The sequence below is a fragment of the Platichthys flesus genome, chromosome 1 (genome assembly GCF_949316205.1).
Source record: "Platichthys flesus chromosome 1, fPlaFle2.1, whole genome shotgun sequence".
In the NCBI taxonomy this organism is placed as follows: domain Eukaryota; kingdom Metazoa; phylum Chordata; class Actinopteri; order Pleuronectiformes; family Pleuronectidae; genus Platichthys; species Platichthys flesus.
The window spans coordinates 15,086,684-15,100,452 of NC_084945.1; the positions used below are offsets into that span (position 1 = coordinate 15,086,684).

Consider the following 13,769-nt stretch of genomic DNA (forward strand, 5'->3'; position numbering starts at 1 on the left):
TGGCTAATTATTATATATAATATAAAATTATTCATCTTATCAAAGCTTTTAATCTTCGCACCCTGAGTGTGATGTCAGAGAAAAATGGCCGCCATGTGAATGCAATATATGGGCTTAAATTTGGTTTAATTAAGACACTGTGTCCTCAGATAAGTGGAAACTCCTAAATAAGACACACTTTTGATGGAAGGTTATTCGACTTGCTGTCAGTCAAAAGGTTGGATGAGGTCGTTGCTTACATTTTTATTTATTTCAAACATATTTCATACTTATTCCATGTATTTGCAGAGTAAAACAAAATGAGTGTGCAGCTCAGCTTGTAGGATTGTAGCCTATTTTTATTTTCTGGTAAAAAAAAGAAAGTCCTGGTTCTATGTATTGGATGGTACAGTCTACTACTACACATGGAATTGATAATCCCAGCCATGCTTTATGTTACTCACCATCTGCTATGTTGCAGCGAGCACTGAAATCCCATGATTGTTGCCCTCCATCTCACTCACTCACTTTCAGAGAGCATGACATCTCGTTATTAAGGAGAATAAATAATACCTTTGCTGTATCTTAAACATTTCAACAGCTGGATGCAGAATGTGAGGGCTTTGGAGCCCTTTAAGAAGATGTCCTGGTGATTTTACAGATTTCCTTTAGTGAAATGCAGGACAAAGAGATTACCGGGAGCTGATGTGTTCTGGGGACAGTTCAGGGACTTAGTGACTGATCCTCCGGCTCGTACGGTTTTCACCAAGATCTAAGGATTCCACCTTTTAAAAGTCCAAGTTATTATCGATTTTTAATAACGCTACGTTTGTAAAACTGCAGAGTGACCACAAGATGACGGTCATGAGGAATATTACATCACAAAAGGATAGAGGGAAAATAGACAAAAAGCAAAAGTGGGCAGTTTTTAATGAAATGTACTGTTTGAATTGTACATTTAATATATTTCTATGTAATACACTTGTAGATACAAAAATACATATATAGATAAATACCCAAAATATATATACATTGTTTCCTGGCAGACATAATAAAATGTGTTTCCTTAAAATAATTATTGAGCATGATATTTAGATTGAATCATAATTTATTTCATTTGATCATGTCTTTAAACGTTATCTCATTAGTAGTGGTTTTTGTATTCTAATTCAGTCATAACTCATGTTCTAAAGCATCGCTTATACACAAGCACATTGTCTTTAGATTCCCAGTCAAATCACAGTAGCACTTCATTTTTATATCATCATATTAAAATCATTGTGGTCCGTATAAACATGGAAGCTCTGACTGAGGCTCAGTCACACAGCAACAGATTTCACTCCCGCCCTTCTGCGTCTGTGGTGACCTGCCATCTTTGTGCAGTAATGGCCAGATCAGGGATATAATCTGGATTGTACACATGTAGTCCGTCAGCAAAAAGTAGAGAAAACCAGTGACTTCCTGACATGCAGTCTGAATGATTTCGGCTTAACAGTCAAATGGAGAAATGGTCATGTGCAAATTGCAACAGAATTGTCTGTACAAGCCAACAGTTCAAATCAGCCATTAAATTTGTAAATTTTCAAGTACAAAGGCTGCACGCTTGTGACTTCACATTAAATCCGTGTAGTACATTAATATTAAGCAGGATGTTCAGTTGAGGTTTCAGTGACCGCTGCATTAACTTCTTAAATTCAGCGTACGGCAGAAATGAAGCCATCACCTCTGAGCTGCATTTGTCACACCTGCTTATTTCACGCTCAGGTCATATGTCAAGACACAACCAATCACCATCGTCTTTCTACTCAGTTCATATCCTGCACGCTCTGAGGGCGCTGACACTGCTTTCAAGAGTTTTGAGGTACAACCTGATACTCTGGACGAATAGAGAAAGATTAGATTAGTCTCCTCATGCTTCTGCTGTTATGAAACAGCTTAAGAGTATGAAGATTAGACCAACAGACCCACACACACAGCCAAGACACAAACACACACACACACACACACACACACAACCAAGACACAAACACACAATTTAAGGTGAAAAAAACTGAATTGTTTATGTGAGTATACCTTCAATTTAAATTTGTTGGACAATAAAAATCTGAGCGAAACAAAGAAGTACGTACCGTTCTAATAGTGTGAACACATTTCAATAATGTAATGATGGGGGGGGGGGGGAAACTGAAAATCAAACAGTAAATACAGTGGTGATGTGAACATTTGTACAACACCTGGCTACTCGCTTCTTTGCATAGATTTTGTATGTTGTAATGTTTCTTTCCATTTGGTCTGAAGACACTCAACTAAAAAAGGTTATAGAACATAATTAATTGGAAATGGCCACCACTCAAATTTATCTGTGTTTAAGCTCAAATCCAGTATACGAGAGCAGGGGGCAAATACATTCTGTTTGGAAAATCTTACGCCGATTACCGACATTTTGTTTCGAAATGAAGGTGGATTTATTCTCTTAGTCACATCTGTATAGAAAAAATAATCTCTTTTCCCCCAGTTTTTTGTGGAGGAAATGCATTAAACTGCCAACTGAAGTGAATAACAGGAAACACAATAGCTAATATTGCTAGTTAATGTTATTCAACTGTATAGTAAACCTGCACCTTTAGTTATTTGGATGATTGAGTATATTAAATACTTATTGTATTACTCAAGCAGACTGTTTTGGGAGAACGAGCTGGAACAAATGCCTTAAAGAAATCAACTCATCGTGGAAGAAGAAAAAACATTGATTGATTTTAGCGGTGTGATGTCTGATACCAGCACGTTACCCTTTATTTTTTATATATTTTTACCCATGTATATAGATATATCTTGGAAATCTCTTACAATTTCAATGTATCTGAGAATGATGACAATGCAGACATGAATCTTCAATATTGAAATTTATTTTATATGTTAATTTGCCCTATGTGTTTTTGTTCTGGCATGCATAATTTTGAATTGCCCCACAGGGGATTCATTAATGTATATATTATTTATCAAGGTTAAAACTTCCCTGCATCCAGCAGTTCAGAGTAGAAAAAGCAACATATACAGTAAAACTGCTCGAAAAGGACGAGTGAACCATTGAGAGAGTCACATGAAATGACACAGTTTTAAACAGTGATAGAAATTTATCAACATGTAGACACCGCAAAGAATCCATCCACAAAAAAATGAAATTCTCTGATGTTAAACACGACACAGACAGAGATGAGTTATACTCTCTAAAGTATTGTTTTACCCCCTATAACAGTGATCTCACGCATGATTGGATTACAAACGCATCTGAACACCTGGCATTGAAATAAAAATCCCTCTGTGATGTAGTGATATGACCTAGTCCAGTTGTGCGATTATTTCTTTTCTCCCTGGATTAAACTGTTTGCTTCTCCAGCCTTAAATATTGTGACTAAGTAATAGTAAATGACGTCATTATAATTTAATACTGACTGGATACGTGCCATCCACATATATAAAAAAGTAAAACCACAGTAAGGGTAATTTATGTCAAAATGAAAGCAGCGTCCTCAGTGTCCTCTCTGAGGCTGAAGCATGTAAACTCATACCAGTAATAATCTGATCAGTTAAAGTCTAAATAGATATTTTATATTGTCCCTGTAAGAAACACCAAACCAAATTCTTCATTTGATCCTGTTTCTGAAATCCGGATTTCAGGGTTTCTGGTTGTAATCATGACACGTCTGACATGTGAACCTCGTTTGTTTTGATGGCGGCGGGTGGAGGACTCTCAGCTGTCATCACGCTGACTGAGCAGCTTCCTAACTCCTGAGCAGAACTAGTAGCGTGCTGCATACAGGGAACAGCAGCGTGCTGAGGGTGGGGCTGTGTTTGTGTGTTCGGCCTTTCAGTGTCTCCTTGTTAGCCTGGTCGGAGGTGGGGGGGCTCTGGGCTGCAGGCACAGTGCTGGGTGGGAGGGTCGTGCGACTGGCGCACATGTCGTAGAGGTTTCCAGAGAACTCTGTCTTCCTGGACTCTTGTCTTAGAGACTCCCAGACAGCTGCTGCCTCTCCGGGGCAGCCGGCCAGGGCTGAGTTTGCGCAATCGTGGAACGCATTCCAGGACCTTCGAGGAAACAGGACAGGAAGAGACGTCATGTAGCTTTCCCCAGGAAAGTATGTTGGAAGAAAACTGCAGTTACACAGGGATGAGACTGTAAAACACCTGTGCAGAGGTTGTAGAGGAAATAACGCTCCAAAAACTCTCTCTTAAAAATCGTATTCTGCCTGACATCTGGAGGTTTAACTCCTCGTCTTGTCACAGCACTGTAGTTTGTTACAGGTTAAATTGAGCCCACCTCTGACCAACAGAAACAGACTGGAGAGAGGGCAGTGAAATCAAATAGTGTTAAATTACTCTTTCAAGTGATTCTCTTTGACCCTTTGGTCCCACTTTATTTGTAAAGTCCTGTAATCGGCTTTGATTATCTCTGCAAAGTAGGTTATGTTTACAACCCAGTCTGTTTGTTGTTTTTTTGTTTGGTATGTTTGTTTATAAGGAAGATTACACAAAAACTACTGGACGGGTTTCCATGACACTTGGACAAAGGATGTTTTATGGGTCAGGAGAATAAAATGTTGATGCTGATCCAGATCAGGGGGCAGCTGGAGAAGGCTCTTCATTTTTTTACGCAACCCGAAGACCTCCGTACAAGTTGAACAATTAAAGTTATATCAGGACAGACATAGTATGATTGGATGATAACAATGGTGACAGAGACACACACCTGCAGATTGCATCGATGTCCTGTGTACTCTGGTCTTTTTGTGTGTCCACCAAACTGTCCCCGAGTGTGAGTAAACACTGGGCAAAACTCTTGTAGATGGAAGCACATGAATTTGGAATTGCCGCCCCGAAACACACAGGGACCAAACCTGGCGAAGAGGGAAAGACAAGAGACATGTGTACTCGAGAGTTTATCAGAAATTGTACAAACAAATGAACGCGTGTGTGGGGACAGTATGTGTATTTTCAGGCTGAGAATAAGAGAAACAAAATCACAATGTTAACATGTTTATAGAGACGAGATCAGTCCAGCGCTTACAGAGATCAAACAAATATAGAAATATGTTGTATTCCATTCAGCTGAGGGGATTATACATCCTCAAAGCCAAATTCAGCGAAAGACCATAAAACCGCATGTGAGCCTTCTGAGTGGATTGATCAGCTTATACATAACACGACCTTCTGAAACCAGTTTGAGCGTTCATCGAAAGGTTCCTGAACAGGTGTGACACAAGTCTGACTGGAACATTCAAAAACTTATTTGGCCGAGAAGACTTTTGGTGAAAGTAAATTTGTGCATAAAGTTTAGTTATAATGAGTTTGATTCCTGTCAATATGACGCATAGTTGCTTTTTTGTTGACCTTCAAGACATCTCAGGATAAATCCAGATGTCAGCAGCCTTGGGGGAGAGTTCCAGGATCGAATATGCACATCATGGCCAAAGTGTGTGGACACATGAACATCACAACCATATGGGTTTGGTTAACACCTAATCTGTTGCTCTGACAGCTTCCACTGTCCACCCCTTCTTGTCTGCTCACTTTAATCTCAACAGTGTTGGGTGAGGTCGGAGGTCAGGGCTCTGAACAGACCAGTCTCATTCTACCACCACAAACTGGGAAAACTATTACTTTATGGATCGTCTACTATGAGCTTATAACAGGGAAGTGTGTTCAGAGAAAGCCGATACATTTACCAGAGCAATGTTTAGATCCATCACACATACTATATCAATAAAGTGTGCCGATTTTTTGTCCACCTTTTGCATTAAGTTTGTTTTTTGATTCAGCACATTGACTTTTCCCTCTCCAGAGTCCACAAAAAAAAACTAAAATTCACATACACATTATTATACACCCAACAGCATGTGTTAGTGCACACACACACACGCGCGCATGGAAGTAGAGAGAATGAGAACACGAGGGGACAGTGAGCATTTCATTTAGGTAAGTGCATTTGTAAAACCTGTTCTCTCCTCAGATTCAGACTAAGCTGAATGAAACGTCCTTTAACGCTCACATTCTGACAAACCTTCTGAAAATCATCTGATCAGCATATCTGGGTTTCTACCTGAAGTCAGTTTCATTAAAAAAAAAAAAGATGGAAAGAAACAGAGAAAAAAATCACAAATAAAGCTAGTGTTCAAAATGATTCAAAAGCAAAGCAAACTCAGCGCTGAACTTCTTCCAGGAGACTGAACACTATCCGATCACAGCAGACCTCAAGCAACTGCAGATAAAAAGCATCCTTACCGAGGCAGAGGGCGATGGGCAGCAGTATCGTGGTGCCTTGACGGGACCTCATGGTTTGGCCCAGCAGAGTCCAGGGGAGTCGAGTCCCAACTCTGAACCAGAGCCTCTGATGTGAAGCTCCCACTGACGGAGAAATCAAGAGTAAAGTTGTTGCTTCAAAATCCTGCCATCCGCTGGGAATTCATCAGATTGCAAAAGTGCTGCAAAGCACAGAGGCACAACCCGGCTGGATTAATAGTGGAAGGGACCGATGCAATGCAAACAGTATGAGGATGTTTGTGAGTGTGTGCGTGTGTGTGTGTGTGTGTGGGGAGGGGAACAAGGCGAGAGCCATAGAGAGATAGGATGCAGCAGACCAATGACGGCATCACAAAGCATCACACTGGATTAGTGCTTCTCATTTCCGGTTCTCAGTATTTAGAACATTTATTTACAAAACGGATCAAATACATATAGTGTAATTGTGATTGTGCACGACACAGTCTGGCACCATCTCTGCCTTGTCACACTCTGCTCCAAAAACCCTGTTTTATTAGTGAGCAGGGTTTTTTTCCCACAACCATCAGAGGTGTCAGGAGGATTCTCTTTCATTTGGGCAGATGGATGAAGTCCCAGTGAGAATAAAACATCCAGCTCACCAGGGAGTCCGACGTGGATGTAGAGCACCCTGTGAAAATAGCAGCAGCCCACGTGAGAATCCTCCACAGTCATTTAAGAGCACTCACTGTAGACCACTGTGATGTGTTACACAGTCTAAACCAGAGTCGTGACAAAGACAGAATTAAAATGACGTGCAAACCCAGTTTAAACATGGGCGACTGTAAACCATCCACCCGATTCCATACTTCCCTCACTTGAGCGCCTGTCTTACATCCCTGTCCCCTCAGCCTCCAAATCCCCTGCTACGCCCCCAGATGGCTTACACTCCGTGCATTAGTGTAAGTCCTGGTTCACATCTGTATACTGACACAGGAGGAATGGTCACCCATTGTTAATCTGCGGCTTAAAACCACCATTAACTGAAGAATAATCTGTCTGTGTCTGTAACTGCTGCCACGAATCAATACATGCACGAGAGCTACTTTGACAAATGTGAGTCTACCTGAAACATCTGCATTAGCTCAGTAAACACGGGGTGGTTGTTTCTTTGCTTTTGTCATTTTTACCTCAAGTCTCCTCCAGGTGGATGTAAGACGTGTCTCCAAACTGTTGTGGAGGCTGTTAAAGCAGCATAATAATCAATCACATGGGTGTTCACGCTTCCTCATACTTTTGACCGTGTAATGTAAATCATGATACTATAGTAATGTTTTTGTCACTCTAAATCAGGTTGTCATGCAGTAAAATTAACTCTGCCCATGGTTTGTCTGTTTGTTAGCAAGATTACACAAAAACTACTGGTTGGATTAACAGGACACTTGGTGGAAGGATCTGTTTATAGTCAGGAAAGAACCAATTATATTTTGATGCTGATCCAGGAGTTCTTTTCTCTTTCTCCATCATTGCAAGATAGTTTTCTTACAGTTTTCATGGATCTTGATTTAAACAGCCAGGCATATTTAGGGGACTGATATCTAGGAGTGTGTAAAATTTGTTGCAACTCGGTTGAATCTAAGGTCTGTTGGTAAGCACTGTTGGGCCTTGGTGGAGGTACGTGCTCTATTCAGAGTCTTGTTATACGATAACATATTGAGAACCGGAAGATTTCCACAGCAGACAATTATTATGAAGATTCTTGTTGGTCAAGTCCTTGTTTAATCAAATATCACAAATAGCCACAACTCCTGATGGAATAGGATGTATCTTCGCGGGAGAATATCAAACTTTTGCTGATGCTGGCATTGTTTTACATCATTCACATTCAATAATTAGTCTCTAAAGGTGACCTGACCTGACACGAGAAGCTGTTGTTCCCACTGACTGTAAAGATGGCTGAGGTTAGCGGCTGCAGCCATTGAAAGGGAAGATAAAGTTGAGTTTGATTGACAGCCCTGGATTAAGGCATTATGCAACACTGTTGAGAGTAAAAAAAAAAAAAATCCAGATGAGATTAGGATCTGGATCCTCACTCTCTCCAATGCTCTCCATCTATCCTTTCATCCGCCTTTCCCTCTTTCTCTGTTTCATGTGACACATTATCACAATTGGTGTTTAAAATTACACATTTTAAATTTGGGGTTGAGGAGCGGCGTCAAAGGTTTTGTTTCACATTGTGACGCTCAAGCTTTCAGGGCTTTAATATGCACAACAATTCAGCTAATGGTGTTCAAAGCTGCCAACAAACACAGACAGACAGATGAAGCAAATTAGGCTGAGGAGACAGAAGCTTAACCGGCAGCCTCTTAGAGCTTCTATCACACCGCCATCTAGGGGCTCAAAAGCGTAGTGCAACGTCTGACAGAGGCCCCTGAAAAACAAAACACACTTCACCACTTGTTGTTTCTCCTGGATTACAAGTGACTTAAACTGCTTTGTATGGGGACACACTGAAACCACGGAGCTGACAAGATCATAAGCATTTAAATTATCTTAAGTGATGAATTAAAAACATCATATAAAAGAACCTGTCTCAAATATGACTATTTGCTGCTTTACAAAAGAGACTATTTTCTACATTTTTCGACTGTTCCACAACCTGAAAACAATGGTATCCTCTGGAATTGTGTAATCGCAAACTTTTAATAATTAGATTGTGCATTATATGGCTTAGATGAATAATGAATCAAGTAATCAACAGCTAACTCTAAATCGCGATCCTATCTGACAACTCAAGTGTGTTGTATTTTAGAGCCGACCGCTTCATGAGACAGGAGCACAGGAAGGTTATACATGGATCCCTAAACCTGCAAATTGTGAACCTGAGATAACTGCTGAAGATGCAGAAGGGTTCCCAGCAATGCAAATGCTGGAACTTTCCAGTCAGCATCAAGAAGAGAGATTTGCAGCAGCAGCACATCTTCAGTATCTCCTATAGTTTCTGATGTTTATCTTACCAACAGCGTGCAATGTTTAGTTTGCTATTGCAATAGTTTTAGGGCATTAGTTGTTTCTCACTGAATTACAAGAACAACTCTCAATTTCAATAATTCAAGATAAACAATTAAATGACTCACTTCATCTATGCCAAAATCTTCTTCAGAAACCTAACAAGCTGTGTGTTAGGTGATACTTTAAGTACTAGTTGTCATTTGTCACCGAACAGCAGCACGTCAACAATGTCTGATTGGATGTGCAAGTTTATGCATTTGTTCCATTCCACATCTTCATGGTTGAGGATTTAAAATAAAACAAATTGTTATTCATCAACATCCCAAAAGAGCTGTAGAAAACAATCCTATAGTACCTGACATAGAAGTTACAGGAGCCACAGGGACTTTTCATTTTGTTTTTTATTTCATCTTTCCTATAAAGAGTCCAAACAAAAGCCCTCAGTGCAGCCCCGTGGGTTTTTACTCAAAGGTAAAAACATTGGGTACACCAGGAATATCTGACATAGTCTGTTTCGTTACTGTGACACTCGACAAAGTCAGGACACATCTGAAATTAGTCTGTGCCAAAATGAAATTTCCTTCAAATGAGGGACGATCATAGCTGTCGGACCAAGTTGAAGAGTCTGAAATGTGCCTGATCTCCAGTGCATGAAATGCTCCTGATCAGGACAGAGAGATGCAGCCCCTAATGTTTTGTGAGAGAGAAAAACATCTGACCATAAACAGGCACAAACAATAATAAATCACACAAATCACACAGGCACAGTTTCGCTGAAAAACCTCGGAGACAGACGTACATATTTCAGTTGCATAAAGTATCTTGAGAAAAGGTTTTCTTGGTTCTTCTCTTAAGATTTCTTCAGGAAAAAGGAAAAAAGTCAAAATTGACTCAATGCAACAAGCATCCTTTTATAGGATTCTATCTTTTGAGTGCCCTTTCAAGTCATAAGGAATTCATTAAAGTTTACTTTCTGGTCGTGCAGATGTTGTCAGCATCAAAAATAAAAAAACTTTGAAGGCAACTCAGATAAAGTTATAAGTTTTATGACCAACAGCATTAACGAGCCAAGGATAGTGTTCTGGTTAAAAAATGAAATCCTTTAGATTCTTTAACGTGGTGTACCTTATGAACTGTACAAGCTAATGAGATTTTCCGCACACACCTAATTCAGTTCAAATGTTAAAACTGTGTTAGAGAGAAGCCTCACGAGAAAAACTTTAAATGCAACTAGGCCGCTTTTAGCATCAGCTCTGGTGTTAATATGTGGTAAGTCCGTCCAACCTGTTGAATGAATAAAACACGATTTTGACCTTGGCTGGGCTGTAGGTCAATAGTGGACTTGTCATGTTTGTATGTGAGTAGCAATGAGCTTATTACTATCAGCTACATAAACTAGGCAGCCAGCTTTCATTTAACATAAGGCCTACGAAAAATCAGCTCTACTTGATGAAATTTAAATTGTCATCGCTCGTAGTTTTATACAAAATAGGTCTGGATCTGCTGTCTCCAACCCCCTCGGTGATCTCTGCATTAGTCCGAGTCTCTGTAACGGATGGATTCCGTTGATGCTTCAACGTTCACACTTTCTTCCGGACGCTGATAGCCACCGAGTTGCCGTACAGCAGCCGGTCCCGCTCCCGCACCTCCTCCTGCAGCTTGGCCTCGGCCACGCGCAGCTGACGGATGCTCGCCTTCATCTCCTTCATCTTCACCTCCATCAGTGCGATGATGTCCCGCTGCTCGTTCAGTTTCCGCAGCAGCTCGTTGGACGTGGTGCCGGTGGTCAGCGAGTACGAGTGGTCCAGCGGGCTGCTGGTCACACTGACGTACTGCATCGGCAGCTGGTGCAGGATGGACGCGGCATCTACCGACGAGTCGTCCGCGTTGAGATCGTCCGCGCTGGCGATCGGCGCCGTGTAACGCGTCCCCTCTGACGGAGCGGGCAGCCGCGCGGTGCCCAGGTACTCCCCGTTCTGGCCGATCTGCACCACGGTGATGGTGTCGTCGTTTGCCTCTCCTCCGGTGATGCCCTCGGCTCCTTCCGCCGTGTTGCCCAGCACGCTGGTGATGACAATCCCGGAGGTCGCAGCGGCGCCGGGGGATGCCACCCCAGCGGACACTTTCCTGCCTCTGCCCCGCCGGCTCCTGCGCTCGTTCACGCCCCGCAGAGGGAAGAGGGACGGCACTCGGATGCTGTAGGTCTTCCTCCCACCTGCGAAGTGCACGCTGCAGACTCGGTGTCCCGTGGTGGGCTGGAAGGTGCTGAAGCAGCCGCTGACCCCGGCCCGGGAGATGTTCCTCAGCCACAGCTCCCTCAGCGCCGTGTCCTTAGGAAACGTGTAGAAGCGCAGGTCCCGGTCCCGGTGCGAGTTGTTGTAGCAGCCGGGCACACAGCAGGTGAAGCCGGGCATGTTTACCTCCGAGCCAACGGTGACGGTGAAGTCTCGGCGGCGAAGCTTCGATTATTTTATAGTTTTTTCTATATTCTGCGCGTTGTTGTCAAGCTCCGCGGCCTGCGAGCGGAACTACACGTCCCACAAAGCTAACGACTTCCTGTTTATTTTTCACCCAAAACTGAGCCGATGTTCTCCGGGCGGCGATCGAATCCACCCAAACTGTCCTGGGGCTCGTTCTTATGCTGGATCAGAGGCTGATGTTTTATTTATGATGGTGAAAGTGTGGTTTTGTTCTTCGCGGTGTTCAACCGTCCTCCTTTGAGAACTAAAACTACCAGAAGGCATTGCGTTTCCGGTCCAGGTCTGGCCAAGCTCCGTTAGCACTCTATTCCCCCAGCTGGTCGGAGTGGGGAAGCGCAGCAGAAAGCACAAATCTTTCTAAACTCTTCATTCAAGTACAAGCACAGTTTCAACAAAACACACATTATAAGAACACATGGAAATGTAATATTTACTAAAGTATCAAAACTACTTCCCTGTGATTGATTTATTATCATACTATTACAATATCACAAATGAATAGTCATGTTATAAAGTGTCCACTCAGCTGCAGTGTGAAGGTTTAAAATAAAGTTGTATTTTTTAATTATAACATGTTAAACCAAACAATACTACCAAGGCAAACTCAATTAACTTGACTATGTGCCCTCCAAAATACAAATTAACACATTTCATTAAAAAACAGAAAAGGCCCACTCTGTTGATTACATTTATACAGGCTGTTTTTATGTGATTACAGATCAGTGCAGTTTTAATCTTGGATAATAAAAACATCCACTTGATAAAAACAATGATTTCTAAAAAAATCTGTCATATTAAAGCTTTTCACTCCAATTCTGCATATATTTTGCCGTCTCTTTCCCCAACATCTGCTTGCCAAGTAAAGCAGTGCTGGAAATTGTTTACATTACATCACATATCATTTAGCTGACACTTTTATCCAAAGCGATCTCCAATAAGTGCAATCAAAACAAAACAGCAAGAATCATGTCAGTACTTTATCTTAAAAAAAAGCCAAACTACCAAGTGCTACATGTAAGTTCAACCTTACTTAGTCAATCTTCTCAGCCAAGGTGCATATATATTAGTTTTCATAGTTTCACATTAAACATGGCATAACAGAGTGTCAAAAGATTCAAAGGAAATATGAAACCTTGCCATCTGAAGCAGCATGTTGTGGTAATAACCTTCCTCAGCCACGTGATGGCCTCATAGGGGCTCTATTTTGTGTAACTGACGTTTTTTTCTATGATTCCCATAAAACCATTGTTCCACCTGTCAGACAAATCTATATATAATCCACTTATCAACATCTCTGTATCTGGTTGGAGCTATTTTTGCAACAGAATGGATGAACACGATATTGGTAATAAAATAATAATAACTTAATATTAATGTCATTTCACAGGGTCTCTGAGTCGTGTGTGAGAGCCACTGTCATTGTAGATTATGGTCATGTTGAAACCTTTTGATAAATTAAATAAATGTGTGTATAATAATGTCCCTAATATACGATGTATCTGTCAACAATAGCAAAGCTGTCCATAGACTGCATATCAAAACATGCTAGGCCAGCTCACTAACTCACTGGGAAACGCCCAGCAGCTAATGGATGATCAACTGTTCCTGTTCCATGGGCACACCTTCAGTCATGAATTGATTGAGAAAACAAAACGATGACATATGTTGCGTTGTTTTTGTGTATAACCAACACAGTACATGCTTCATAGCCCTGAACTCTAAGTAATCTATCTGACTCTCTTTGTGGTCACTTTGTGTACCTCAGTCGTTTTGTGTCTCTATGTAGTCGTTTTCAGAGTCCCAGTTTGATCATTTTGTGTCTCACTCTATGGTCACTTGAAGGGTCTTTTTGGCCATTCTATGTCAATATGGTCCTTTTGTGTGTCCGTGTGGTAATTTAATTTCTGTATGTGATCATTTACTGCATCATCATATTCTTTTTTGTGTCTGTTGTCATTGTATGTCTCTATGTGGTAATTTGTGTACATCTGTAATCGTTCTGTCTCCAGCTTTTCATTCTGTATGGCAGTTTTGTCTTTTAAC

At 41.3% G+C, this 13,769-nt stretch overlaps 2 protein-coding genes across 2 annotated transcripts; both read right to left on the reverse strand.

The window, feature by feature from the left end:
* Positions 1–892: 892 nt before the first annotated feature.
* nrn1lb (neuritin 1-like b) lies at positions 893–6,470 on the reverse strand. Its single transcript, XM_062393544.1, has 3 exons — positions 6,259–6,470; positions 4,727–4,874; positions 893–4,065 (listed from the first exon to the last, which is right to left on the reverse strand). Exons 1-3 carry the CDS (start codon positions 6,308–6,310, stop codon positions 3,762–3,764), a joined length of 504 nt encoding a protein of 167 aa, XP_062249528.1. The 5' UTR covers positions 6,311–6,470; the 3' UTR covers positions 893–3,761.
* A 3,159-nt stretch (positions 6,471–9,629) lies between these two features.
* thap11 (THAP domain containing 11) lies at positions 9,630–12,126 on the reverse strand. Its single transcript, XM_062386401.1, has one exon. It carries the CDS (start codon positions 11,658–11,660, stop codon positions 10,827–10,829), a length of 834 nt encoding a protein of 277 aa, XP_062242385.1. The 5' UTR covers positions 11,661–12,126; the 3' UTR covers positions 9,630–10,826.
* Between the last annotated feature and the right edge of the window lie 1,643 nt (positions 12,127–13,769).